The 25,227-nt window shown below is 57.5% G+C and overlaps 1 protein-coding gene across 11 annotated transcripts in view; it reads right to left on the bottom strand.

Annotated features, from left to right (window-relative positions):
* The window catches only part of CACNA2D2 (calcium voltage-gated channel auxiliary subunit alpha2delta 2), a 135,937-nt gene that overhangs the window by 27,070 nt on the left and 83,640 nt on the right, over window positions 1-25,227 (bottom strand). For all 11 annotated transcript variants that reach the window (XM_070050768.2, XM_070050770.2, XM_070050771.2 and 8 more), the window contains exon 4: window positions 2,569-2,628. In XM_070050768.2, coding sequence (XP_069906869.2) covers window positions 2,569-2,628 — 60 coding nt within the window. The remainder of the gene's footprint in view (window positions 1-2,568; window positions 2,629-25,227) is intronic.

Below are 25,227 nucleotides of genomic sequence, written 5' to 3'. Positions count from 1 at the left end.
AGCTTGGATCAAGGGCTTGAGTTCAAGGCTAGAGTCATGGCACAGGCCAGGTGCCTCTCCAAGGTCTTGGAGAACACGGCTCCTTGCCTATAACTTCCTGAAGGTCACTAAAAGGACATGGTTTCTGGGGTAAGCGGTGTCTTTGCCAGGGACAAAAACCACCCCTCACCAACTTTAGCTGGGCACCCCCAGCTCGAACAGCCCCCACCTGCACTCCTGCCACCAGCTCCTGGCAGCGTGTGGGCTAATGGGCCTGCATTGGCACTGGTACCTTCAGCCCAGCAGGCGTGGAGGGAAGATCAGCCGGGAAGGAGGGGGTGACAGCCATCCTGCCATGCCCGAGACCCCCATGTGACACAGATGGGCAGCACACTGACCGGGGAGGACTGCAGGCTGGGCCCATGCCCACAGCTGGGGGCACCTCGGATCAAGCTGGGGGAAGGGTCAGCCCGGGATCACAGCCAGGGCCTGAGAGCTGGTGCGGCTAGATACTCACCCCACCATCAGCAGCTTGGCACTCACGTGGCCTGCTGTATGGCCTGTTTGTACATGGTGTCTGAGTTGATAGGCAGTACCAATACCAGCAGCCCTTGCCAAATGGGGAAACTGAGGCCCCTGCAGGGTCCCCTAGGGACTGGCCTGAAGCAGCATCTGTCTCAGCATTCTCTTGAGATCCCTGAGACCTGGGGCACCCTCCTGGTGGGTCCCCACAGTGCCCACTCCAGCCTGGAATACACTGGGGTCATGGCAGGAAGAAAAAACAGGTTTGGGCCAAAGTAGCCTCTGTGTTCCCTGTTTGAGTCTGGACAGGGAGGGAGAGGAGGCCAGGCTATGGGTGAGTCTTCTCATTCCCTTTTCCCCAGTTCTTGTGCAAAGCTGAGGGTTCTGAGGGCCCAGAAGGTGGGGGTGCTGATGGGCTGGGCAGACAGGTCAGTGCAAGCAAAGGCCATGGGGCAGGAAGGGCCCTGCAGTTCAGTGTTCAGTGTGGTGGACATGGAGCAGGCTGGCCAGGGAGGCAGGAGCAGTGGTCAGGGCTGGCCTTCAGAAGAAGCTCCCAGCACAGGGGCTGTCTGGAGGCGGTGGCATGGTCCGGGTGGTGAGTGAGAGCCAGTGGCTACTGCCATGTGCATTTCTGACCAAGGGCCCCAGGACGGGTGGTGGTGCAAGGAGGAGGGAGAGAAGTGTCGGATCTCAGGCTCCAGGGCAGGCGGTCACTGGCTCATGTCATTCACCTTATAAAGTCCTCTGAGGGCAGGCATTGGTCCTGCTAGCCAACACGTGGTGACTATGCCTGCATCCCACATCAGAGTGCCTGGGCTCCATGCTCGACTCTAGCTCCCGACTGCAGCTTCCTGCTAACATGGACCTGATGAGGAAGCAGGTGACGGCTCAGGCTTGGGCTCCTGTCATCATGTGGAAGACCTGGACTGTGTTCCCGGCTCCCAGTGTTGGCCTGGGCCTGGCCCAGCCCTGGCTGTTGCAGGCAGGTAGGGAGTGAACCAGTGGGTGGAAGATCTGTCGGTTACTTTTTGTGTGTCTCTGCCTCTCAAAAAGAAAAAATAAAAATTCATCTTTCATTTCCAACTCCTAGTGAACCTGCACGGGCAGTATCTAGAACCCACCAGGTGGCAAAGGAGGGATGTGGTGAAGTTGCGGGGGAGATGGGGCAGGCTCAGGGTGACTGGGGTGGGGGCAGGGACTGGGGAGGAGGAGTTGGATCATAGGCATCAATCTCTGCCACCAACAAGTCACCTCAGGCAGGTCTAACCACTCTGTGTCTCAGTCTTCTCATCAGTGAAGTGGGCACAACCCACCTCTTTCCTGGGACAGGTGTGCTCAGGTGTGCCTGGCCCAGAGCTGGGCTGAGCCAAGGGTCTGCCCTACCCCACCCTCCTTACTGATCCCTGGGTCTGAGGGGCAGCTCTGCCCTGGCCTCCCTGGTTGGGCACAGACATCACCAGGAGGTGTGGCCCTGATGCCTGAGCAGCTGTGGAGGACACAAGGCACTGGGCCTCAGTTAGGGGAGGGTAGACCCAGCCCCAGACAGCTCCAAACCCAACCTGGACTGGCCGGCTGCCCCTCAGCTCCCAGGAGTATTGCCTCAGCTCTGGTGGCAGAGTGGGAGGCTTCTCTGCTGGCTGCAGCCAGGACTCCACCCAGGGAGGGAAAAGTGTCTTTCCCAGCTCCCTGTACCAAAGTCCGATGTGGCCTCCCTGGCCCAGGGGCTCTCCAGGCTCCGGGTTCCTCCCTGGGGAAAGACCACCTGGCAGCCACTCGTCCACTCACGGGAGCCTCCGGCGAGAGATGGGGCGCACAGGGCACCGGGTGCCTGGCAGCGGTGGGAACCTGCGCTGCGTGCTGGACATAGGCTTCTAGAGCGACTCCCAGAGCCCTTAGTGCCCCTCGGGGGCCTTGGGGCAGCCCCCCCCGCACCCTCTTCTAGCCTTGCTGGGGCTGGGCCTGCCCAAAGTGCAGCTCTGTTTAAAAAATCAGTGCATGGATTTTTAACTGAGACCTGAAACTTGTGCCCCATGGAGAGCCAGTGAAGTGCTGACAGGTGCTTCTTACCTTGATGCTGTCCTGCCAGCGGTGGGCTTTCTGGAAGCTCTCTGCAGCATCGGCCAGTCTCTGAGGGACAGAGGATAGGGAGGTCAGAGGAGGGCAAGGCCGCTTGCCCCATGCTCCCCCACCCTACCCCACCCCTTGTCCATCCCCAGACTCCAGGGCCCTGGCCGGCTCACAGGGTGGGCACTGCACCCACCACGGCCAGGTGCACTGGAAACAGAAGCCTGCACAGCAGGACTCAAGGGGCATCTCCACGGGACTCCCTGCACTTCCCCTCAGCACGGGGACCCCAGGGCTGGACCAACCCCAGTGCCACCTTCCACTCCCCACAAACGGGTGTCAGCCCAGTGTCGACAGGAAGGCCTTCCTTGCCGAGGGTGACTGCCCAAGTCGCAGAGTGCTTGCCAGGGAAGTGCCCACCGGAAGTGGAAGTACCCACCGCCCACCTCCACCCACCACACCTGCTGTCCCTGTTCCTGTCCCTCCAGGGCTCCTGAGCCTTCTGTTTCCATGGGCCTGGCCCATGCTTGGGGGCCGGTTCCAGTGGCCTCCTCCTGTGAGCAGAATGCCCCATAGAGTGCAGCTGTGTGCCTGTGCAGCCCACACCTGCCACTACATACTCAGGGCCAGCCCAGGTCACTGGTGGATCCCCTCACAGACCACAGGTTACAGGGGGAACTGACACAAAATGGGGCAGAACCAGTAGGGCAGGAACCACGAGATTCAAGGAGCTTGGTGCTGCGGCCTTGGCAACTCAGAGAAGGCTTCCTGGAGGAGGTGCTGGGGTCTGGTCACCCACTAGCCTTGGTTCCCCTTCGCCCTCAGGCCAAGAGCACTGAATGGTGGGAAGGCTGTGAGACCAGGGACCTAGGGAGCAGGGTGGCTGCAGCCCTCCTGGCCCTCACCTCCCTCTCCCACACAGGCTTGGCCTCTGCCACCATTTGTCCACCCTGTGCTGCCCTGCAGGGACCACAGGTCTTTCTATTCTAGGAGGCCGCCCGGCCATGTCCTACCTCCAACCTTGGCCTCTCGCGAGCTCCCGGACCTCTGCTGGAAGGGCCCTCAGACCCACAGAGCTCACCACCCCTTGCTGCACAGGCCCAGGCTCCTTGGAACCTCAGCCGCCTACCTTCCACTTCCACTTGACACTGCTCACACTGCTTTCTGTTCAGCCCCAGCTCACGCTTTGTCCCGACCCACGCATTTGTGTCCTCCCTTGTCCTTCATCCCTCCTCCACGCCGCCCTGCAGCTTCATCCAAAACCTGATCATGTCCCCGTCCCCTGCCCCCAAACCTTCCAGTAGCTCCCCACTGCTCTGCACGTATAAGGGAAGCTTCCTTGAGATTCGGTTAGGCCCGCCTGTGCCTGACTCCCGTCCTTCCTTTTCCAATTCTGGGGCGGCCTCTTGGTCTAAACTGCGGATACCCTCCCGGAGTGGGTGAGGCCCCAATTCATAAGCCTGCAGTGCCCTTCTGCAGAGGACATTACGGTGTGAGGTGTACGGCTAATAACACACGTCACTCATGTTAACTGAGCACGTACTATGCAGCAGGTGCAAGCTCAGCACTTGGCCTGCTCGATCTGTGCAGCCTTCGGCGGCAGCCCCTGAGGTCTTGACAGCTGAGCCTTGGGCAATCCCTGTGCCCCCGTTCCTTACTCAGAGGCCTGCTGCCTCCTCAGGGACCCCTGGTCTCCCTCAGAGTGGTCTGGAGCCCAGGTGGGGCTCTGTGGAGGCCACTGCCCTTCACGGGGGCTGTGGCTGGGGCACAGCATGAGCCAGATTGGGTATCTTGTTCCAGGGAAGCCACAGGATAAACAGGGCTGGAGACAGGCAACTGACACTAGTGGAAGTCCCCAAACCTGGCCATGCCCTGAGGTACTGCCCCCTCCCTCCCCTACCTCCACTCCCAGCCAGAGGGTGCTGGCTCCTCCTCGAAGGGCTCAGGGCTCAGGTGTGGGTGCGACCTTGGGAGCCTTGAGGCTGCTCAGGGTCCTGACTCAGCAGACAAGGCGTGGCAGCCCCAGGGAGGGAGGGCCACAGCCCCCAGCCTCCTTTGAGCTCACGGGATCCCTTGGGCTCGGGCAGCCCGGGTCAGCCCGTTGACTCGTGAATAACGGAGTCGCAATAGCCACAGCAAAAGGATTACTTTTAATCCTCAGTAACGATCAAGCCATTATTATTTTTTCGGTGTTACAGATCAATCAGTCCATCCCCGGGCACTGGACGTGTGCGAACTGCTAAACAGGCAGGCCTGGTGGTGCGGGAGGAGGGGGTGGAGTGGGCAGGCTGCGCAGTTCCCCTCAGGCCAAGGATGAGAGGCTGAGAGGATGCGGGACACCCAGCAGGGCGACAGCTCTGAGTGGGGCTCACAGCCTGGACAGGAGCCCTGGCCGGGGTTCAGAGTGCAGCTTTCTCAAGCAGTGCCTGCACTCCTCTGCCTGGAAACTGGGTATGGTCACTGCACCCCCCAGGAGGGTGCACGGCAGCTCCGCCGGCGCCTCCTGGAGGGGTCTCAGCTGGCACTGAGGGTTCTTGCGCCCACCTTTCTATTTGGCCCAGGCCGGGCTCTCAGGGTCTTGGGCTCCTGTCCCCATGGTGCACCCAGTCAAGGCCAGCATGGGATGGCCAGGAGACCATGCTCACCCCACCCCACAACTCAGCTTCCTACTGCTTCTCTCACCTGTCCCAGGGCATCCCGAGGGAGCAGGGGCAGGCAGGCTGGGGACTGACACTGAGGCCGAGGTGTGAGCTGAGAACGCACCAGCTGGGGTCACGGCCTGGTTCTGGGGGGATGTGCTGTGCTCCTGGCTCTGACCCTGAGCACCTGTGCCCCTGGGAGCGGCTCTCGGAGCCCCTGCAGTGTCTGCTGCCAAGCCCGTGCCCCTGCTGCTCCTCCCTGTTCACTCTGACCAGACCCCTCCTGACCACCCCGTGACTCCCACCAACTCCCTGCGTCCCCACCCTCGCACCCTGGGAACCCTCTGCTGCATGGGCTTTTCCCGGTAGACTCTGAGCCTGGTGGGGCACTGTCTCATACCAGCCTCGGGCACACAGCAGGTGCCCAGTGAATGTCTACTAAATGAAGGCCAGAGTGTCCCTGGACTTGCGTAGAGGCTGGGTTTGAGCCTGGCCCTGCCTGGCTGGCTGTGTGACCTCAAGTGTGTTGGTTAACCTCTCTGAGCCTCTTTCTCTCACCGTATGCGGTGGGACAGGTTGAGGGCTTCCTATGAGGCTGCTGCTGCTACCAAGTCACTCATGGTGCCTTGCCTGGCATGCAATGTCCCCTTCAAGGCCATGGCATTGGAGGGGACCACGGTGGGATTGCTGAGCGGGGGCTGCTCACAGCCGAGTCCATCAGGATAACAGCAGGCATTTCAGAGGCAATTATCAGAGAGTTTCACTTAACAATCAATTTCCCTCAGCTCCAGAACCATTCTTACAAGAAAAGGCAAGAAAGAGGAGGACTGGAGCGCGCTGGGCTGTGGACAATGCTCCCCCGGGGAGCAGCCCCCTCCGCGAATGCCTTCAGATTTCACTAAGTTAAACATCGCACAATTGCAGGGAGCTGAACACACAATGACTCGAGTTAAGGGACCCGGGGCCACAGTGGGCACCCTCCGAAGTCTCTACCTGCTGGGAGGGGGCGCTTGGGGGACTGGGACCTTCAGGGGCTCTTTCTCCCCTCAGGGTGGGTGCTCCCCACTTCTTCTCATCTGTCCTTTGCCCCTCACTTCCCTGCATGCGAGCCGCCTTCCCAGTGCTGGGAACCCAAAGGCCTGGGAACAATCAGGGCTTAGTACAGTCCAGAGGGGAAGGCTGCTTCGGTCCTGTTCGGTTACAGGGTGCAGGATGCTGAGGTCTGGGGCGCTGTGGGCTGAGCTAGGGGGAGCAACCATGGCGGAAGGGGAGCTGTGAGCTGCAGGGCGGGGGCAGCACGCCCACTGCGCAGCCCAAGCACCAAGGTGATGTCCTGAAAACGCTGCCAGAGGTTCCCAGAAAGGTAACGACGACACAATGACAAAGAAACACCAGCCTCTGCCCAGCCACCCACCTGCCCCAGGCCAGGGCTGCACTGGTCCCATGCCAGATGGATTGGGCCCTCTCCCCAGCTAGATATCAAGATATGTAAAAGTGCATTTTTTATTTGAGAGAGAGAGAAAAAGAGAGAGAGAGAGAGAGAGAGAGAGAGAGAGAGAGAGAGAGACTTCCATCTGCTGGTTCACTCCCCAAATGCCAGCAACAGTCAGGGTTGGATCAGGTCGAAGCCCCTGGTGAGGAAGTGGTGGAGGGGGCACCACATCCAGGGAAACTTGATGTCCAAGCCTAGTGGGGTTTCAGCGACTGTCCCAGAGAGGGAGCCAGGTCTGGCCAAGGTGGGCCTGGCTGGTTGGGTTCGGCTGCCCCACCCTCACAGCCGTGTCTTGCCCTTCCCTCCGGGGAGGGGATGGGTGAAGCCTCTCCCAACCTTGGTGTCACTGAGTCAAGGCCCCGGCAGGGGTACCCAGCCTCCTGCTGCTGACGACATGAAGCCCCATGGGCCCTGTATTAGCTCTGTATTGTGCACTGATAGGTACTAAATACACATTTCCAATTTCCAGAGCTGTTATGGTCTAATGAGTAAATAATATACATGTTTAAAACTGTCTAAAAACATATCTGCATAATTAAAATATCTGCATAATAACGAAGCGAGATGCAAGTCAGCAAGGAAGGAGCTGGAGTCCCTGGGCTGACAATAGAGGTAGAGGCAGGGTTGGTGGTACGGGCCCTGTGGGACTCTCCCTCCTGCTTCCCTGGCCTTCTGGGCATTTGTCAGTCTGTCCATAGCCTGCTCCAAGAGGTGCAGCCCCAGTCAGGAAGAATCCCGACCTGGCTGGCCTCGGCCTGGGGGTGGCGCACGAGTGGCGACTGCGAATGAGCCACTGCAGCACACCATGGGCTCAGAGCTCCAGGCGCACAGCCTTACCATGACCTTCCCGAGGGCGGGTCCTCTCCCGATTCCTCACTTTGCTGGGTTCTAAGGGATGAAGGGGGCATGCCAGGCTGGCCAGAGGGGCCGACCAGGACACGTGACTTTCACAGAGTGGTTGGTGGAGCCCCAAGAGCTCCTGTCCGGCAGGAGTGCTGCTGACCCCAGTGTCCCCCACCCTTTCTGAATTACTGCACCTCCAGCGTAAACAGGAAACAGCCACCAGAATTATGAAAATCAAACACTCATGCCCTGCACCACAGCTCCAGCAACCAAAAACCGTAAGGAAAGTAACCAAGGCTCCCGGTACCCGGGTGCTGCAGGAAGGGTGGGGCACCATGGGAGGCAGCCCCTGACCTTTTCCCTTCACGGCTGCATGTGCCCTCCATGAACTGGTAGAAAAACTTTAGGAAAATGGGTTCCTTCCTTCCTTCCTTCCTTCTTCTTTTTTTTTTTTTTTTTTTTTTTTTTTTAGAAAAAGGTCAGAATACATGTAAGAGGGAAAATCTCATTCGTGTTACCATGTCCTTGTGCCGCCTCTCCACCCCGAGCCCAGGCTTGCTGGCTTCCCGGGGGGCATCGCGGGCTTGGTTATTGATTCCTGGCCCCCTCTGCAGCCTGTGATGGAGATGGGGAGGGCGAGCGGGGCAGAGATTTGACTGGGAGTTCCCGGGACTTCCCGTGTCCCTGTGGACGGCTGCCATGCTATATTTCTTCAAGAGGAGGCATGTAAGGAAACCCCACGCTCTGCTGGCACTGTTAGCGAAAAGTGGACATCTGAACATCCGGGTGAGGGGGGCCGTGAGCTCTGAGACACGCCTTCCCAGAGATGGACACACAGGAGGCACTGAGGCATTCTCGGGTGACAACGCAAAATCCCCTGGCCTCACTGCTTTACCTCCAGGCTGGGACCATGAGCAGTACAGAAAGAATGGGGCAGTTGTGTCCATGTGAGTAGGCTGAGGGACAAGGAGAGGCGCCTCAGTGGCTGGGCAGGGGCCCGCTTGGATGTATGGACCTCGAGCCCTGAGGAAGCCCTCCCCCTGCAGAGTTCCCATCTGGCATCTGGCTGCGTCGGGGGCTGCGAGTGGACCTGGCCAGCCACATGTTGGGAGCTGCAGGACTCTGCCCTGTCACTGCTGCCACCCCGGGCAGGCACCAAACCCCTGCAAGAGCCCTGAGCTCTAAGCTGCTGGGGCGTATTCCAAGGTACAGCCCTGCCCAGTCCAGTCTCTCGGGGGCTGAGCCTGCCAACCGAGCCAGCACCTCTGCTCAGACCCCGGCGTGAACCCGTGCATCTCTGCAGGAGAATCAGCGCCTGGTGCGTGCGCCGGGTGGAATTTGTCCTAATCTTGCAAGTTTTGGCAGGTTTCCTCCCTTTGAATTACGACCCAGTGTAATTCATCAAGGGTTCCCTCATCCTTTAAAGAAACCACACTGATAGCATCAGGAGAGGATATCAGGGCCGGCTGTCAGCCGCTGCTCTCCGGTGACAGGAGCAGGGTGACACGCCATTATCTGAGTGCAGCACAGAGCACGTCGTGCCTCCTGTGCCTTCATCAGGCCACTCTCTAGACACAGGCGTGTGGGCATGGGTGTGCACGTGTGTGTGTGACAACGCCCCGCCCCCTCGCAGCGCTGGGGGCCTGGGTTCCTGCTGCTTGGCAAGCGACTCAGCACATAACTGGGGAAGCCGGCGTTGCCCCTGTGTCTCCGACTCACCCGTGGAATGGGCCCCAGACCTGGCCAGTCCCCTCCCAGGGCTGTGGGAGGCAGGAGGAGGGGTGTGGTGGAGAGCAGCTGGACCACTCACTTTGAAGATACAACCCCAAGCTCCTGGCTTAATCCTTCCCTGGCCTTACCACAGAAGCCTCCAGACTGCCTCCCCCAAAACCCCCAACCTCAGTTCTCTTGCGCCTTCTGACCTTGGCTCGATTTGGCCCCTTCTGAAGCTCAGAAGTACTCTCCCTCCTCAGTCCTGTCTTTGCTGGGTACTGTAGTCTGCTGCCTCCAGCATCCTGGCCTGGCCTCCGAAGTCCTGCCAGGGCTGGTACCCAGAGCCCATTTGAGTGGTCTTGTCACTCAACCCCATCCAAGCTGGGCTATCGCTTCCCAAGGTCACCATGTGGAAGCTGTTCCCCTCTGAGTCCTCTACTGTGGCCCCTCCTCGCCTCAGGACCAGAACTGTCTGGAGCCCTCAACCTTGTCTTCAGACCCCCACATCCACGCTGTCTGACACGAGCTCACCTGCTTGGGCTCCCACAGGCCCCTAGAACCCTGCCTGGTGCTCCCGGGTGCCTGGCTTCTCTTCCCCTCCTGCTGTCAGCTTGACAGGCCCCGCCAACCTCACTTCTCTTCCACCACACTGATCTTGAACTCCTGCTGTGCCCTAAGATGGGGCTGCCCTTCCTCCCTTCCTCTTACCCTCACCTGGCCTACCCTGACTCGTCCTTTAGGAGTCAAGGAGTGTCCATCTTCTCCAGGAAGCCAAGTGTCTGGCCAGGCTGAGTCTGAGAGCCTGCTGCAGGGCTCCCGTCACTGCACAGGTGTGTGACTGTGTGACCTCCTCCCAAATGTGGTTCCTCAAGGGCAAGGACTTGGTCCTGGGATCTGCACGGCCCCAGTGCTGGGATAGGCCAGCTCAGCAGAGAAGCACTAAGTGGCTTCAGGCTCCCATCATGGCCAACAGGGCAAGAAGTGGTCAGGAGATGCCCTCAGGGACCTGCCAGCATGGAGGCCCTGGGATGGAGACAGAGACCAGGCCAAAAGCAGCTCTAGTGACAGAACAGGGATCCGAGACGGTGTCCGGGTGAAGGTGTGGGAAGGGTGAGTAAGTCTAAGGGAGGGCGTCACTGGGTACCCCTCACAAACAGCCCCAAGGAGCTGCTACTGGGGTCGGAGCTGCTGACCTCTGCTCCCTAAGACCCTACCCCGATTCTGGACCTTGTGAAACTGTCCCCTGCCTGCCCCATCCACCTGCTGCCAAGACAGTGAGGACATGGTCCAGATGCAAAAGCCACTAGGACTGTGCTGGAATGAGAAGTTGGGGCTGGATGATACCTCTGGGGAGTGTGACACCCCCTGCCCTGGCCCCAGGCTAGTGTATTCTCCTGCTGTGCCCCATCAGCTTCCTCCTCCAAGAAGTCTTCTCAGATACCTCTATGCCCCCTCACAGCTCAGGGGCTGGACACAGAGGGTGGTGGTTCTCGTGGGGAGGGGTAGATATGACCTTCCCTCCTCTCTATCAAGGAGCATTTACAGAGAACCTACTGTGTGCCTGACCTGGACTTGGCATGAGTGGTGCAGACGGGACCCTGCTCTCACACAGCGGCCATCAGCAAGTTCTTCTTTGTAGTGCACCTAACTTCCTCCCACTGCAACTCAGTCTCACTGCCCTGAGCTCGGAACTTGCTAGATGCCTGTGCAGTGACAGCTGTCTGGGCAGCAATTTCGCTGGCAGAACTTAGGGCCCCTCTGCTATGGAACGTGCAAGTGTTCCCACCAGAAAGCTGGGTCTGGGTCCCAAATGCAGTGAGAACAGCAGAGCCCAAGCCCCCACCCAGCCACCATGCTCCCTTTCCACGGTGTTATTTTTATACTTTTCCCTAAAACACAGCCCAAGCGGGCCCTTCTCGACTCTATTAACATTAGGAATCCAATCAGTAATCAGGCAGCTCATAATTTTCTGATTAGCTCTGATTAGGCCCAACCTCAGGAGAAGGAGTGGGACAGTGAAAAGGGAGGCGGGGCTGGGTGGGCCCTGGCATGTGCCTGAGGGGTGTGGCCGAGCTGGGGGTGAGGGGCAGAGGTGAAGGGGCCCCTGGTCCCTCTGTTGGCTGTCCTGGTGCAAGGATGTGAGCTGGAGTCATGGACTGCACTAGGCCAGGTGGGCTGCAGGGGCCAGAATGCAAGGGGCAGCTGGAAAGGTCCCCCACCCCCACTCCACCTTGGCAGCAGGGACCCCTGGGCAGGTTGGACCCAGACTTTCAGCACCATGGACAGAAGCTTCCAGGCTAGCTGCTTTTGGGTCCTACCTGGGTCCTAACCTGCCTAGACCGGGAATGATCCATCATAACCTTAAGTGATTGGTGACAGTGACAGTGAGGCCCATTCAGAGGGCTGCAGGGTGTGATCTTGCATGAGGAGAACTGGACCTGGGTCACTCTTGCTGAGCACACTACAGGCAGGGCCTGGATTGAAGATGTTTAATTTCAGTGTGGAGACCAGGAGGCCAGGGGCCCGCTGGTTCCACTACACAATGGGGATCTGAGGCCTGGAGGAATGGCCCATGCCACGGTGCTATTCAGGGATGGAGTCTGGACCCCGCTGAGGCATCCTGGGCCAGGCCAGGTCTCCCTCCTGCCCAAGGTCTGCTCGGTGTTTCTGCAGCATGTACAGATGGGAACATTGGTGCTAGCCACACCAGACCCCCTAGGCCTGCTACTCATGCTCTGACCCCTGGCCTGTCCCTATCCCTGGCTGACAACGATTCCCCCTGCCCCCAACACCCCCTTCCACTGCACTTCCCCACGGGCCCAGGCTTTTGGAGCCATATGCTGGAGGCCTGCTCGGGTCAGACTCACAGCGGCCCTGCCCTGCCCCTGGCGTGGGATCACAGGTCACTGCCCCTTGTCAGATGCAGCCATCTGGGTGACCCCTGATGAAATGCACGAGCACGTTTGAGGAGACGTGCACAGCTAATGCCATGCAAATTGCCGCGGCGGCAATCAGCCTGACTCTAGAAGCTGCCCCACCGGCCGCGGGCTGCCTCATTGTCTTTTCTGTCAATTTGCATCTCATTACCCAGAAGTCTGTGCTCAGTGGAGGTTAAAAGATAAAGAGAACCAAGCAAGGCCCACTGTGTCCTACCTCCAGCAGGGGCACGCCCCATGGGTGGGAAAGGGCTGCCTAGGAGACTGCCCTGCGAGGTGCGTGCACAGGGAGCCCTGCAGCCCTATCATCCTCCTTGCCAAACAACACTAGCCCTGCCACCCCCAGAACATCACTCCCATCGCCACCATCACCGTCATCCCCACTGTCACCACTGTTCCCCTTTAACCACTGCCAACCTCCCCATGTTCACCTCCAGCATCACCACTGCTGACTTCACTCCTGACATCATTGTCCATGTTTCTTTCATCACCATCACCACCTGCTCCACACCACTTCCATCATCACCATCACCATCCACCACCACCAACTCCACCACCAGCATCACCTCCACTATAAACCATCCACCATACCATAAACTCTACTGAGGCATCACCTTCACCATCATCATCGCACCACCATGTTATCAGCTCCACTGCCAGCATCACCAGCCACCATCACATTTTTTTTTTTTTTAAGATTTTATTTATTTATTTGACAGGTAGAGCTACAGACAGTGAGAGGGAGAGACAGAGGAAAAGGTCTTCCTTCCGTTGGTTCACTGCCCAGATGGCTGCAGCGGCTGGAGCTGCACTGATCTGAAGCCAGGAGCCAGGTGCTTCTTCCTGGTCTCCCACGCAGGTGCAGGGCCCAGGCACTTGGGACATCCTCCACTGCACTCCCGGGCCACAGCAGAGAGCTGGATCGGAAGCCAGGACTATAACCGGTGCTCATATGGGATGCCAGCACCGCAGGCGGAAGATTAACCTACTGCGCCATGGAGCCGGCCCCAGTCATCATCACCTTTATCACTACCACCGATCCAACTACCAAGATCACCTCCATCATCACCATCACCATCATCAACTCCACTGCCAGCATCATCCTCATCACCACCATCACTTTCATTACTGCCACCATTACAATCATCATGCCCCTGCTGCCACCTCTGCTGACACATCACGTCTCTTGGTTATCACCACCTCCACTATTGCTCCCATAACTACCTGTACCATCACCTCTGCAAACCTGACAAAAGTCTGACGAGCAGAGAGAAACCTCTCACTCCTCGTCTTTCTCTGCCCATCACCCTCTCGCATCGGCAGGGGGTCAGGGGCCCAAATGACTCAGTGATGGGAACCTCAATTTCAGCCCACATATGGCCTGGATACCAGAGCTTGTCCCCCACTGCCTCAGGAAGGAAGCCCTCAAGGCCAGAGGCTGGGCAGAGAGACATCAGGAACCATGGTGCCTGAAGCTGCATGGGTGACATGCGCAGGCTCTGTTGCTCTCTGCATCTTGGTCTCATCTCTGAAATGGGCCTGCTCACAGTCTCGACCTCATGATGCTGTGAGGACAAGGGTAGACAAAGAGAGGGGGAGCCTCCAGCGCTTTGTGGGAGAGGAGGATGGTTAGGCCAAGCCCAGAGGCTTCAGGAAGAGGGGGTAGCACATAAAATATGAAGAACTAGGTCAGACAGAGGTGATTGCAACTGGGAGCCTTGGCAGGGGCAGAGGTATAGAGTGGGAGTGAGTGGGCCCCTGTGCGTGTAGGTCAGGGTGGGGGCGAGCAGGGGAGGCCAGGGCAGCTGGTGTAGGCTTTGGCTCCTCCTGAGCCTTCCAGGACCCAAGAACTCACGCCTTGGGGCCAGCATTGTGCCGAGGCAGCTTAAGCCACTGCCTGCAATTTCAGCATGGGAGACATGGATGTAGTTCCAGGCTCCTGGCTTTGGCTTGGCCCAGTTCTGGACACTGCGGCCATTTGGGGGGTAAACCAGCAGATGGAAGACCTCTCTCTCTGCCACTCTGCCTGTCACACACACACACACACACACACACACACATTAAAAAAAAATACATCCTGGGTGTTGGCAGCAAGCCTCTTCCACAGGAGTGAATTTCATTGTCTCCACCTCGTTTCCCTCAGTGGTGCCTCTGAACTCCACGAAGCCCACCTACTCACTGCCCAAGACCACACAGTGATCCGATGGCAGAGCTTACAGTAGAATCCAGCTTTGCCCACACCAGGGCTGGGCTCTGACCTCTTCCTGCCTCCCTCACATCAAGGCAAAGAGATGAGGCTGGACCAAGAGGAAGTCGGGGCTCCCCCCAGGGCCCACCCAGGAGAGTGGGACTGGGATCTTTTGGCCCAGGTCATCACTCTGCTGGACGTGGATGCCCGAGACCCCACCCTGCCACTGCCCACGGGCTCCGGTGGCAACAACACGGGCAGCACTCATGGCACAAAGCTGGGCACTGGCTGGCCCAGGCGTGATGCTGGGGGCCCAGGCAGGGGTGACAAGGCAGACAAAGGCCTGTAGGTGGAGGGCGGGGTGGGCACAGCCCGGCTGCCAGGTGGCAACACCCAGGGTAAAAGCTGCTCTGCACACTGGCTGCGTCCCGCTGCTGCAATCAGCCTCGACACTTGGTTATTATGAGGAGTAAAGGCGGCCGGCGGGACAGCTGGAGCCGTGGCGACAACATTTAAGGCGGTTGTCAGAGCCGTGGGACACGGACTGCCAGGCACTAATGGCTTCTGTGCGCTGCTGCCAAGTGAGAGGAGGGCGGGCAGGTGGAGGCGGCCTTGCTCCTGCCCGGGCCCCGTGCCCACCCCACGCTGCGCAGCCGCTTCACACAGGTAGGGCCCACCTGGGCTTATGGGTGCCTAGCAACGGCCACAGCGGGCAGCAGCCACACGGCACATGCCTGCCTATTTGGGGCATCGTTGCCACCGCCACCTCCATGCAGGCTGCAGTCTCTCTGCTTTGGGACAACAGAAAGGGACCCCTGAATTCAGCTGGCTTAGTCCCCATCTCCTCAGCCCATTGGGTTGGGCTTTGTGTGCGAGGGGTCCTCCTAGTGACAGACCACAATGGACTCAGATCTACCCTGACAGAGGGATTTCAGCTTTCCTGGCCTCAGTTTTCCTCTCTCTAAATGGGGGCCGGTGTTTGGCCTGGTGGTAAAGACACCTGCACCCCATACTGAAGTGCCTGGGGTCGAGTCCCAGCTCTGCTCCTGATTCTAGTTTCCTACTAAAGCTCACTTGGGAGACAGCAGGTGATGGCTCAAGTGGTTGGGTCCCTGCCACCCAGGAAGGAGACCTGGATGGAGTTCCTAGCTCCTGGCTTCAGCTGGACTTGACCTTGGCAGTTGTGGGCATTTGGGAGCATGAACCCGGGGATGAAAGCTCTCACTCTCTTTCAAATAAAAATAATAAATAAATACAAATTTACAATAGGAAAATGGTACCATCACCCAGGGAGCCTGGCTGCGTTAAGAGGTGCCCCTGAAATATGCAGGTAGGCATGGAATTCCTGCACTTGAAAGGGCTTCTGTAAGCCCTGGCACCAGCACGGTGTGTTGTCACGGACAATGCCACCGAGTGCTGGCTGTGCCCTGGCACTGTTCATTAATCCCTACAGTAGCCCCAATAAAGCAGGTCCCATGTCTACCCATTTTGCAAACATGGAAACTGAGGCTGAGAGGTGGTTATTCTGTCTGCAGATTCAGCTCTCTGCAGGCATGGTGAGGAGTTGTTCCTGGGGCTGTGGTCACTAAGCCCCTCCCCCCATTCACTGATTCACCCACAAGAAACCCGGAGACCCCTCTGGGAAAGAAGTGGGTCTTTGACTGTGGGTTAGAGAACATGGGAGGCAGGACACAGTGTGGCTGGGGGAGGGGCTCTGGGGGCAGGGGACCTAGGCATGCCTGAGCTCCATTGCTTGAGTGATGGTCTCAGGGCATTTGTCCCCTGCTCTGTGTGGGCTCTGAGTGCATGCCAATCCCCAGGGCACAGACTGAAGCTGGAGGAGGCAGAGGGCTCGTCTGAAGAAAAGCTGGAGGGACCAGCGCTGTGGCATAGTGGGTTAAGCTGCCTCCTGCGACATCAGCATCCCATATGGGTGCTGCCTTGTGTCCTGGCTGTTCCACTTCTGATCCAGCTTCCTGCTAATATACCTGGAAAAGCAGCAGAAGAAAGCCAAGTGCTTGGGCCCCTACACACATGTAGGATACTTGAAAGAAGCTCCTGGCCCCTGGTTTTGACTTGGCCAGTGCTGGTATTTGTGGCAATCTGGGGAGTGAACCAGCAGATGAAAGATCTCTCTCACACATGCATGTACTCTGTCTGTCCCTCTGACTTTCAAAACAAATGAACAAAGCTTAAAAATAAAGGGGGGGCAGCAGCACAGTAGCTTAGTGGGTAAAGCCACCACCTATAGCACCAGCATCCCATAAGGGCATGGGTTCAAGACCCAGCTGCTCCACTTCTGATCCAGCTCTCTGCTATGGCCTGGGAAAGCAGTAGAAAAAGGCCCCTGTACTCACATGGGAACTGGAGGAAGATCCTGGCTCCTGGCTTCAGATTGGCACAGCTCTGGCTGTTGAGGCCAATTGAGGAGTGAACCGGTAGATGGAAGACCTCTCTCTCTCTCTCTCTCTCTCTACTTCTGCCTCTCTGCAGCTCTGCCTTTCAAATAAATAAGTAAATCTTAAAAAAAAAAATAAAGGATGGGGGCTAGTGCTGTGGTGTAGCAGGTAAAGCTGCTGCCTGGAGTGCCAGTATCCCATATAGGTGTTGGTTCAAGTCCTGGCTGCTCCACTTCCAGTCCAACTCTCTGCTATAGCCTGGGAAAGCAGTAAAAGATGGCCTAAATCCTTGGGTCTCTGTACCCGTGTGGGAGAACCAGAGGAAACTCCTGGCTCCTGGATTCAGATCAGCTCAGTTCCAGCCGTTTTGGCAATCTGGGGAGTGAAACCAGTGGATGGAAGATATCTCTCTCTTTCTTTCTCTCTCTCTCTCTCTCTCTTCCTTCTGCCTCTCTGCCTTTCAAATAAATAAGTAAATCTTTAAAAAAAAAAAAAAAAGGATGGACCTGTGTGTCTTAAAGCCTCCATGGGACTCTTATGGCAGGAGGGCAGAGGCTGAGGCACTGCTGTCAGTTTGGTCATCAGCAATGACCCCAGTGACCCCTTAGGGTCATCTGCCCCTCATGCCTGGCTACATGGATTTTCCAGGCTTTGACCTGCCTACTTTTCTTGGCTCTGCCTATATTGGAGACCACTGCCTGAAAGAAGGGCCTGGAGGGGCAGGTCAGGGCCAGGCCCACTGCCTGGAGGAGCAGACTTGAGCCCTGGGCTGGCTGGGCAGGCCCCAGGCCCATCTTTGCACACTTGTCAAAGGCTTACTGAAGTTCTGTCATGAGCCTTTGCCATCCCATTTCACAGGTAGAGAAACCAAGGCTCAGCAAGAGGTGGGACTTTCTTAAGCCTGGTGAGCAGGGAGGCTGAGCCTTGAACATGCTCACACCCTTGGGCCTGCTTCCCTTCGCTGCACCCACAGAGCTGGGTGCTCTCTGGAGCAGGGAGGGTCTCCGTACCCAGTGCCAACTCTGCCTCAGCCCACACAGGGTCCTCAGGCCTCTGGGCCATCTGGTTCCCAGCCCACCCCTCTGCCTGGTCCTGGCCTACTGGCCCAGCCCTGGGGTTGGGCCCTTGTCAGTGTTCCAGAGCTCTGCGTTGCTCCCTTGACCCTGGGGCCACTGCAGGATTCCTCCCCAGGGAAGGACAGTAACCGGAACCCTGTAACGGGGTCTCTTGGGGCCCACTGAGGCAGGTGTTCCAGGCAGGGGCTCGCAGGGGCCTGTGGTTTTAGTGGGGGGTGGGCCACTTGGGACACCTATACCCCATACTGGAGCGGCTGGTTCCGATCCAGCTTCCTGCTAATGCACGTTCTGGGAGGCAGCAGGTGATGGCTCAAGGGCTTGGGTCCCTGCCACTCATGTGGGAGACCAGACAGAGTAACTGGCTCCTTCAAATTAAAATTGTTTTAAAAAAGTATTTTTAAAATTTTCATAGAAAAAACATATTATGAAAAAGCTATACACAATTTCAATTTTTTGGGCATCAAAATAAATTCATCTTTTAATTCCATTTCCCACAAATGTTCTTAAGTACACTCTTACATGTTTGCATGCAAACACATGCGCATGTGTGCATACATGTGGAAGCATGCATGCATGGGACCACACATGTGAATATGGGGACACACATATATGTGTGCATGCCAACATGCTTGGGCACATGTGCACATGGCTGGGTCCTCACCTTTGGCCCCTGGACTACATTCATGCCTTGAACTCCCCTCTGCAGATGCAGATGGGGCAGGGGTTGGGAATGGGGTTCACTGGGTCCTGGTTCCTGGGGCCACAGGCTATTCCACCTGCCCCTCACACCTGGCTATATGGATCTTCTGGGCTGTGACCTGCCCACTTCCCAACCAGACGTCCCCCCTTAAACGTGCCCTCAATCCTTAAACGTGCCCTCAATTTGTCTATTACTTTAGCTCCCACCCGGCCCTCACTTCAGCCTCTAACCTTTTTTTTTTTTTTTTTTTTTTTTTTGACAGGCAGAGTGGACAGTGAGAGAGAGAGACAGAGAGGAAGGTCTTCCTTTTGCCGTTGATTCACCCTCCAATGGCCGCCACGGCTGGTGTGCTGCGGCCGGCGCACCGCGCTGATCCGATGGCAGGAGCCAGGAGCCAGGTGCTTCTCCTGGTCTCCCATGGGGTGCAGGGCCCAAGCACTTGGGCCATCCTCCACTGTACTCCCTGGCCACAGCAGAGAGCTGGCCTGGAAGAGGGGCAACCGGGACAGAATCCGGTGCTCCAACCGGGACTAGAACCCGGTGTGCCGGCGCCACAAGGCGGAGGATTAGCCTAGTGAGCCGCGGCGCCGGCCCTACCTCTAACCTTTTCTTTACCATGTGAGAAGCAGAGAGGAGAAAGAGAGACAGAGATACAGAAAGAGTTCACTTATTGGTTCACTTTCCAAATACCTGCAACGGCCAGGGTTTTGGGCAGGTTGAAGCTAGGAGCCAAGAACCTAATCCAGGTCTCCCACATGGGTGGCAAGGACCCAACCACTTGAGTCATTACACACTTACTCCCAGTGTCTACATTAACTGGGAGCTGGATTTATTTGAAAATTGAGTTAAACACACACACACACACACACACACACAGAGAAAGAGAGAGAGAGAGAGAGAGAGAATATCTTCCACCTGCTGGTTTACTCCCCAGATGGTAGACACATCCAGCGCTGAGCCAGGTTGAAGCCAGGAGTTAGGAACTTCTTCCAGATCTTCCACATGGGTAGAGGGGCCCCACAACTTGGGCCATCCTTTGCTGCTTTTCCCCAGGCCATTAGCAGGAGCTGGATTGGAAGTACAGTGGCTGGGACATGAACCTACACCCATATGGGACGCTGGCCTCACAGGCAGCAGCTTTACCTGCTATGCCACAATGCCAGCCCTGGGAGTTGAATTTGGGGGCAGAGCCAGGACTTGAACTCAGGCACTCTGATATGGGATGTAGGTGTCCAAACTGGCATCTTAACTGCAAGACCAAATGCCCACCCCAGCTTGTGATCGTTTTGTTTTGTGTTATCTCAGCATGGAATAAAGGGAAAGGGCCCCTCTTCTGGGGCTGGGCCTGTGCTGAGTGCCAATGACACAGATTGTCAGACCTGGCCCTGACTCAAGAGTTCTCAGTGGAGGGGAGGGACTTCCACTCCTCTCCAAGCTCACCCTCCCCCACGCCACCCCGGACAGAGTTCAGCCAACAGCAGGCTACACAAGGAACTCTTGGGCATCAGCCCCGACCAGCTGTCCCCCAGGGGCCTTTGTTTTTTTTTTTTTTATTTTTTATTTTTATTTTTTTTTATTTTTGACAGGCAGAGTGGACAGTGAGAGAGAGAGACAGAGAGAAAGGTCTTCCTTTGCCGTTGGTTCACCCTCCAATGGCCGCCGCGGCCGGCGCGCTGCGGCCGGCGCACCGCGCTGATCCGATGGCAGGAGCCAGGAGCCAGGTGCTTTTCCTGGTCTCCCATGGGGTGCAGGGCCCAAGCACCTGGGCCATCCTCCACTACACTCCCTGGCCACAGCAGAGGGCTGGCCTGGAAGAGGGGCAACCGGGACAGAATCCGGCGCCCCGACCGGGACTAGAACCCGATGTGCCGGCGCCGCTAGGCGGAGGATTAGCCTAGTGAGCCGCGGCGCCGGCTCCCAGGGGCCTTTGTGATTCCAGGTGTCACTCAGGGGTCCCTACTGTCCCCATGTGACCATCACAACCATGGCTGGAGGGAGTGCAAGGTGGGTGTCACTCGCCACTTTTCAGAGTCAGCAAAGCAGTGAGTGCTTCGGTTCACAAAGGCTGCAGGAGAAGGAGATGGGACCCAAACTTCCTGTCCAACTGCTGAGCCCTGTGATGGCTGCGCCTGTGTGAACAGCGATGCCAGCCCCGCCAGTGGCCTCTGAGGCTTGGGGAGGAGGGACCTGCCCAGGGGCACATGTGAGCCCAGGCACCAGCTCCCAGCCAGGCAGGTGGGGCTGAGGGGTGCCATCCTCAAGTCCCCCAAACACCATCCCATGGCAAGCCAGATGGGGCTTCCACAGAGAATTGATAGAACCCAAAACACTGGGAATCCCTTGTTCCCTTGGCTTCCAGGAGGCTCAGATCAACATCGAGGCTCAATGAGGCCAAGTGCCTGGTCCTCGGGCTGCTTCCCTCGGCCCCTCCCCTCTCCAGCCCCACTTTGAATCCCTGTGCTGCGCTTTACTGGATGGGTGCTTGTGAAGAGCTGAATTAATTAGGGGATAAACCCAATTATAGTCTCCCCAGCTCGCTTCCCTCCAGCAGGGCCCTGCTCCGAGCCCAGCCACCCAACCGCCCAACCACCACGGGCAGGCTGGCATCTGGCAGGCGCAGCCATCTCCCTGGAAAACGAGACGCTTCTTATTGAGATAACGAATCGCTCCATTTAGATCCAAATTAACCTCCCCCAATTACCCCATTTTCTACCACATTTCACCAGATCGAAATCCCCTCCTGCCTGCACAATCACGTGCTGCCCCCCTTCCTCCCAGGTCACGTGCACCTCAAAGGCAGCAGGTGCCCCCACCCCCATGGTCATCATCATCTTTCTTTCTGTTTTTGGGGGTGGGAAGCTTGATGCAGCCACTGTTGTAAGGAGTGGAGATTTTTATTTATTTTTTTTAGCTCGTTCTTTGAAATAAGGATGCAATATGGGATCAATTTTTGATGACAGTGAAGTAAAAGGGGAAAATAGTAGCAATTTTCTCTTCTGAACATGCCCTATTTAATGGAAGGGTGTCACGGCAGAGTTTTACCCAGAGGAGAGGCCCGGTCCCCAGGAACACATGGTCTGTCAGGGATGCTTGGCACCATCTCAGCCACCCCCTCCCTGGTTCCACAGTGCCCTCCCATTAGGACAGCTGCCAGGGCCCAGGATTTGGGGCAGGGAGAGGCTGAGCCTCCACCTCCCCTCTCCCTGGCACCAGGGTGGCCCCTTCCCACTTTGCTCTGCTGGTCTCAGCCTGCAGCAGGATTCCGGAGCTGGCCCCCAGGGGCTCCGGTGTTAATTAGGGTTATAAAATCCTGTCCAGCCACTGCAGCTGCCTTTGTGTTCAAACTGGGAAGCTGAGCTTCAGTTGGCCTGGAGCTGCTGAGTGGGAGGGAATGAGAGGGGAGGGGACAGCCTGGGTCCTAGGCAGGCAGCACGGGGGCGGTCAGTCGGTTGGTGGGTCGGTCGGGGCACCTAGGCACTTGTCTCCAGGCTTGGAATAGAGAGGTGGGGCTGAGGAAGGGAGCAGAGGACAAAGCAAGAGGAGTACTCCTGCTCCTCCCTCTCCCAGGCAGGTGGAGGCCTCTGGGACCCAGCCCTGCAGGGATCTCCAGGCCTCTGCTGCGTGGGTGGAGATGCATCCCTGCTCTCAGCCGCCCCAGCTGAGGTTAAGCTCCCTGGGCGTAAGGCATGAAATTCACCCCAGGTTGATTCACCACGGAGCCCCTTGAGCCCTGGGGCTCCCTCTGCTGGTGCCCGGGCACACCCTGGCCAGTCTTGGCCCACCCTTCTGAGCCTTGGTCCTCTCTGGTCATCTGTCTCCTGATGCCTCCTTTAGCTTGCAGTACAGAGACAGGGGTGGAAAGGAGTGGGACAGAACCGCACCTGGAAAGCCCCGTGGGTCATGGCACAGATGTCCTTCTCACAGACAGACACAGACACAGACACAGACACACGCACACACGCGCGGTCAGTGATGCTGCAGGCCTGACGGGAACCACAGCCACAGCCACGTCGACGCCAGCCCTGGGGGCGGCCGCATGGCCAACGCCTTTGGCTTCACACTGGGAGAAACCCACCAGGCGGCCTGGAGTCTTCCTGTCTGATACCCACAGAACCACCAAACACGCAGTGATCCAGGGCGCCAGCTGTGACCTTCCAGAGCCCACACCAGGAAGGCACTCCATGGAACAGCAACCGAGGGGCAGGACAGCCAGGCTCCAAAATGCCCACAGCTTCCTGGAGGGCAGTGGCGGGGTGTAGGCTGGGCCCCTCGTCCCAGCACCCCCGTCACCAGATGCCTCCCAAAGCCGCCCCGCCCCTCCCCCGCTCGGTCGCAGCCAGGCCTCTGCAATAATTGGCAATTCTGCTCGACAAAACGCCAGCCCGATGGGGTAATAAACTCCAACATCTGTCAGAAGAGCGAGCGCCTACGGAATTGCCAAGAGAAACATTTTTCTCCGCATTCAATCCACATTTAAATCGAAAACAACCCCTCCAAGCCTGCGCCAGGCCGGCGGCCTGCAGCTCCGGGAGCCCACAAGCTGTTCCTGGGCCTGCGAAGGGGCTCGGACGAGTGGCGATCACTCACTCAAATTAACAAATCGTTTTATTTAGAAATGAAGAGAGTTTGTAAGTGACGGATGGCTTCAGGGCCACTGAGGAGCAGGGAAAGCACCAGCCATTGGCCCGGCTGCCCTGGTGGGGATGGGGCCAGCTCCATCTTCCCCCAGCAGAAAGGCCGCAAGAGAACAGGGTCACAGGTATCAGCACTCTGCACCGTCACAGTTCCCCCAGCTGCAGGCAGTTTTGGAATTGCATGGTCATTCTGGGGTGGACACTGAGGGTCAACAAGGTGCCCAAGGGGCTGGCGCCGTGGCTCACTAGGTTAATCCTCCGCCTGTGGCACTGGCATCCCATATGGGTGCCGGTTCTAGTCCCGGTTGCTCCTCTTCCACTCCAGCTCTCTGCTGTGGCCCGGGAGGGCCGTGGAGGATGGCCCAGGTCCTTGGGCGCCTGCACCCTCATGGGAGACCAGGAAGAAGCACCTGGCTCCTGGCTTCGGATCGGCGTAGCTCTGGCAGCAGTGGTAATTTGGGGGGGGGGGGTGTGAACTAACAGAAGGAAGACCTTTCTCTCTAACTCTATCTGTCAAATAAGAAAAAAACAAGGTGCCCAAGATCCCCAACTGCTCCTGCTGGCCTGACCAGGACACCAGCCACAGTCGGAGTGGGGGAGCAGAACCGAGGTTGACTGTACCCGCAAACAACTTCCTAGGCTTGCAATTCCACCTTTGGGCTGTAGGAGGTACTGTGCAGAGAGGCCTAAGTGCTGTGTCCAGGGCTGGGTCTGGCTATGGAACAGCATTGCCAATAGCAATTACACACCCAAAACAGGGGTCTTTGAGACCTGAATTCCAGGCCTGGGGCCACAAACTCACCATCTGCACAATGAAGGATACAGACTTGGACTGCCTCTAACTATGAGGGCCTCTGAAGACCAGGTACCAAGAAATGAAAAATATGGGGCTGGCACTGTGATTCAGCAGGTTAAAGCCCTGGCCTGCAGCACTGGCATCCCATATGAGCCCCGGTTTGAGTCCTAGCTGCTCCATTTCCGATCCAGCTCTCTGCTATGGTTTCAGATTGGTGCAGCTCTGGCTGTTGGCGGCCAATTGTGGAGTGAACCAGTGGATGGAAGACCTCTCTCTGGTTCTACCTCTATCTGTAACTCTTTCAAATAAATAAAATAAATCTTGAAAAAAAATGAAAGGCATGCTGCTCATAACAAGCCCAGTCCTGGCTAGATCCCTCTGTGGGGTTCCCACAGCACCCATATGTCTCCATCATGTCCCCCAGATTCCCCTTGTGCCTACATGACCCCACCTGGTCTGCCCTGTGGACCTCACTGACCTATACTGCAATTTCTCATTGGGCTGTGCAGCCTCTGAGGCATGGACAATGCTGTTCTTTTCCACCTCAGTGGTCCCAGTGCCCAGCACTTGGTAACTATTTGGTGAATGAATGAATAAATGATTGAATGAACATGAGGATCCCAGCTGCAGAGACACTCAAACGCGTGAGACAGGGGCTTGATGAATGTCTGACTTTTATGACACACTCCCACACCTCCATGCTCTTGCTCATACCGTGCCCTCTTCTCGGAATGCCTTTCCCTCCCTCCGCTGCCTACCTCTTACTGCCCAGCTCAGGGCCCTCTCCTGGGGCCTCTTCCAGCTTAGTCTCTCCTGCCCTGCACCCTGCCACAGCCCTGGCAGGGACTGTATGGCAGGCATTGAGCTGCCTTCTAAGCCTGGCTGCTCTGGACCAGGTTTCTTAAAGACATTTTGGGGTCCGATTCCTCCTTGTCCCTCCTCTGGTTGGGCTGGGTCTGTTGGGGACTTGGGGCAGAGCTCACTTCTGAGAGCTTCCCAGGAGGTAATGCAGCAAACTCAGAGAAGTCCTTGGAGGGCAGAGGGGTTTGTGGAGGGGGAAGAAGACAGAGATGGGGCCAGAGGGGTGCAGCCCGACAGGAGAGGTTCCTAGGCAGGCAGGAGGAGGCTGGGCTAGAGCCAGGAGCATCAGGGTCGACAGCAGAGGTCTCGCTGAGACTTTTCTTTTTTTCTGCAGGTCACCTGCATGCACGAGGCCCAGGAAGTGTTTCTCCTCCCCGAGCTGTTG

The sequence above is a fragment of the Oryctolagus cuniculus genome, chromosome 10 (assembly GCF_051225735.1).
Source record: "Oryctolagus cuniculus isolate XC-2025 breed Fujian yellow rabbit chromosome 10, ASM5122573v1, whole genome shotgun sequence".
Classification (NCBI taxonomy): Eukaryota; Metazoa; Chordata; class Mammalia; order Lagomorpha; family Leporidae; genus Oryctolagus; species Oryctolagus cuniculus.
This window is presented reverse-complemented; position numbering and strand designations above follow the sequence as displayed.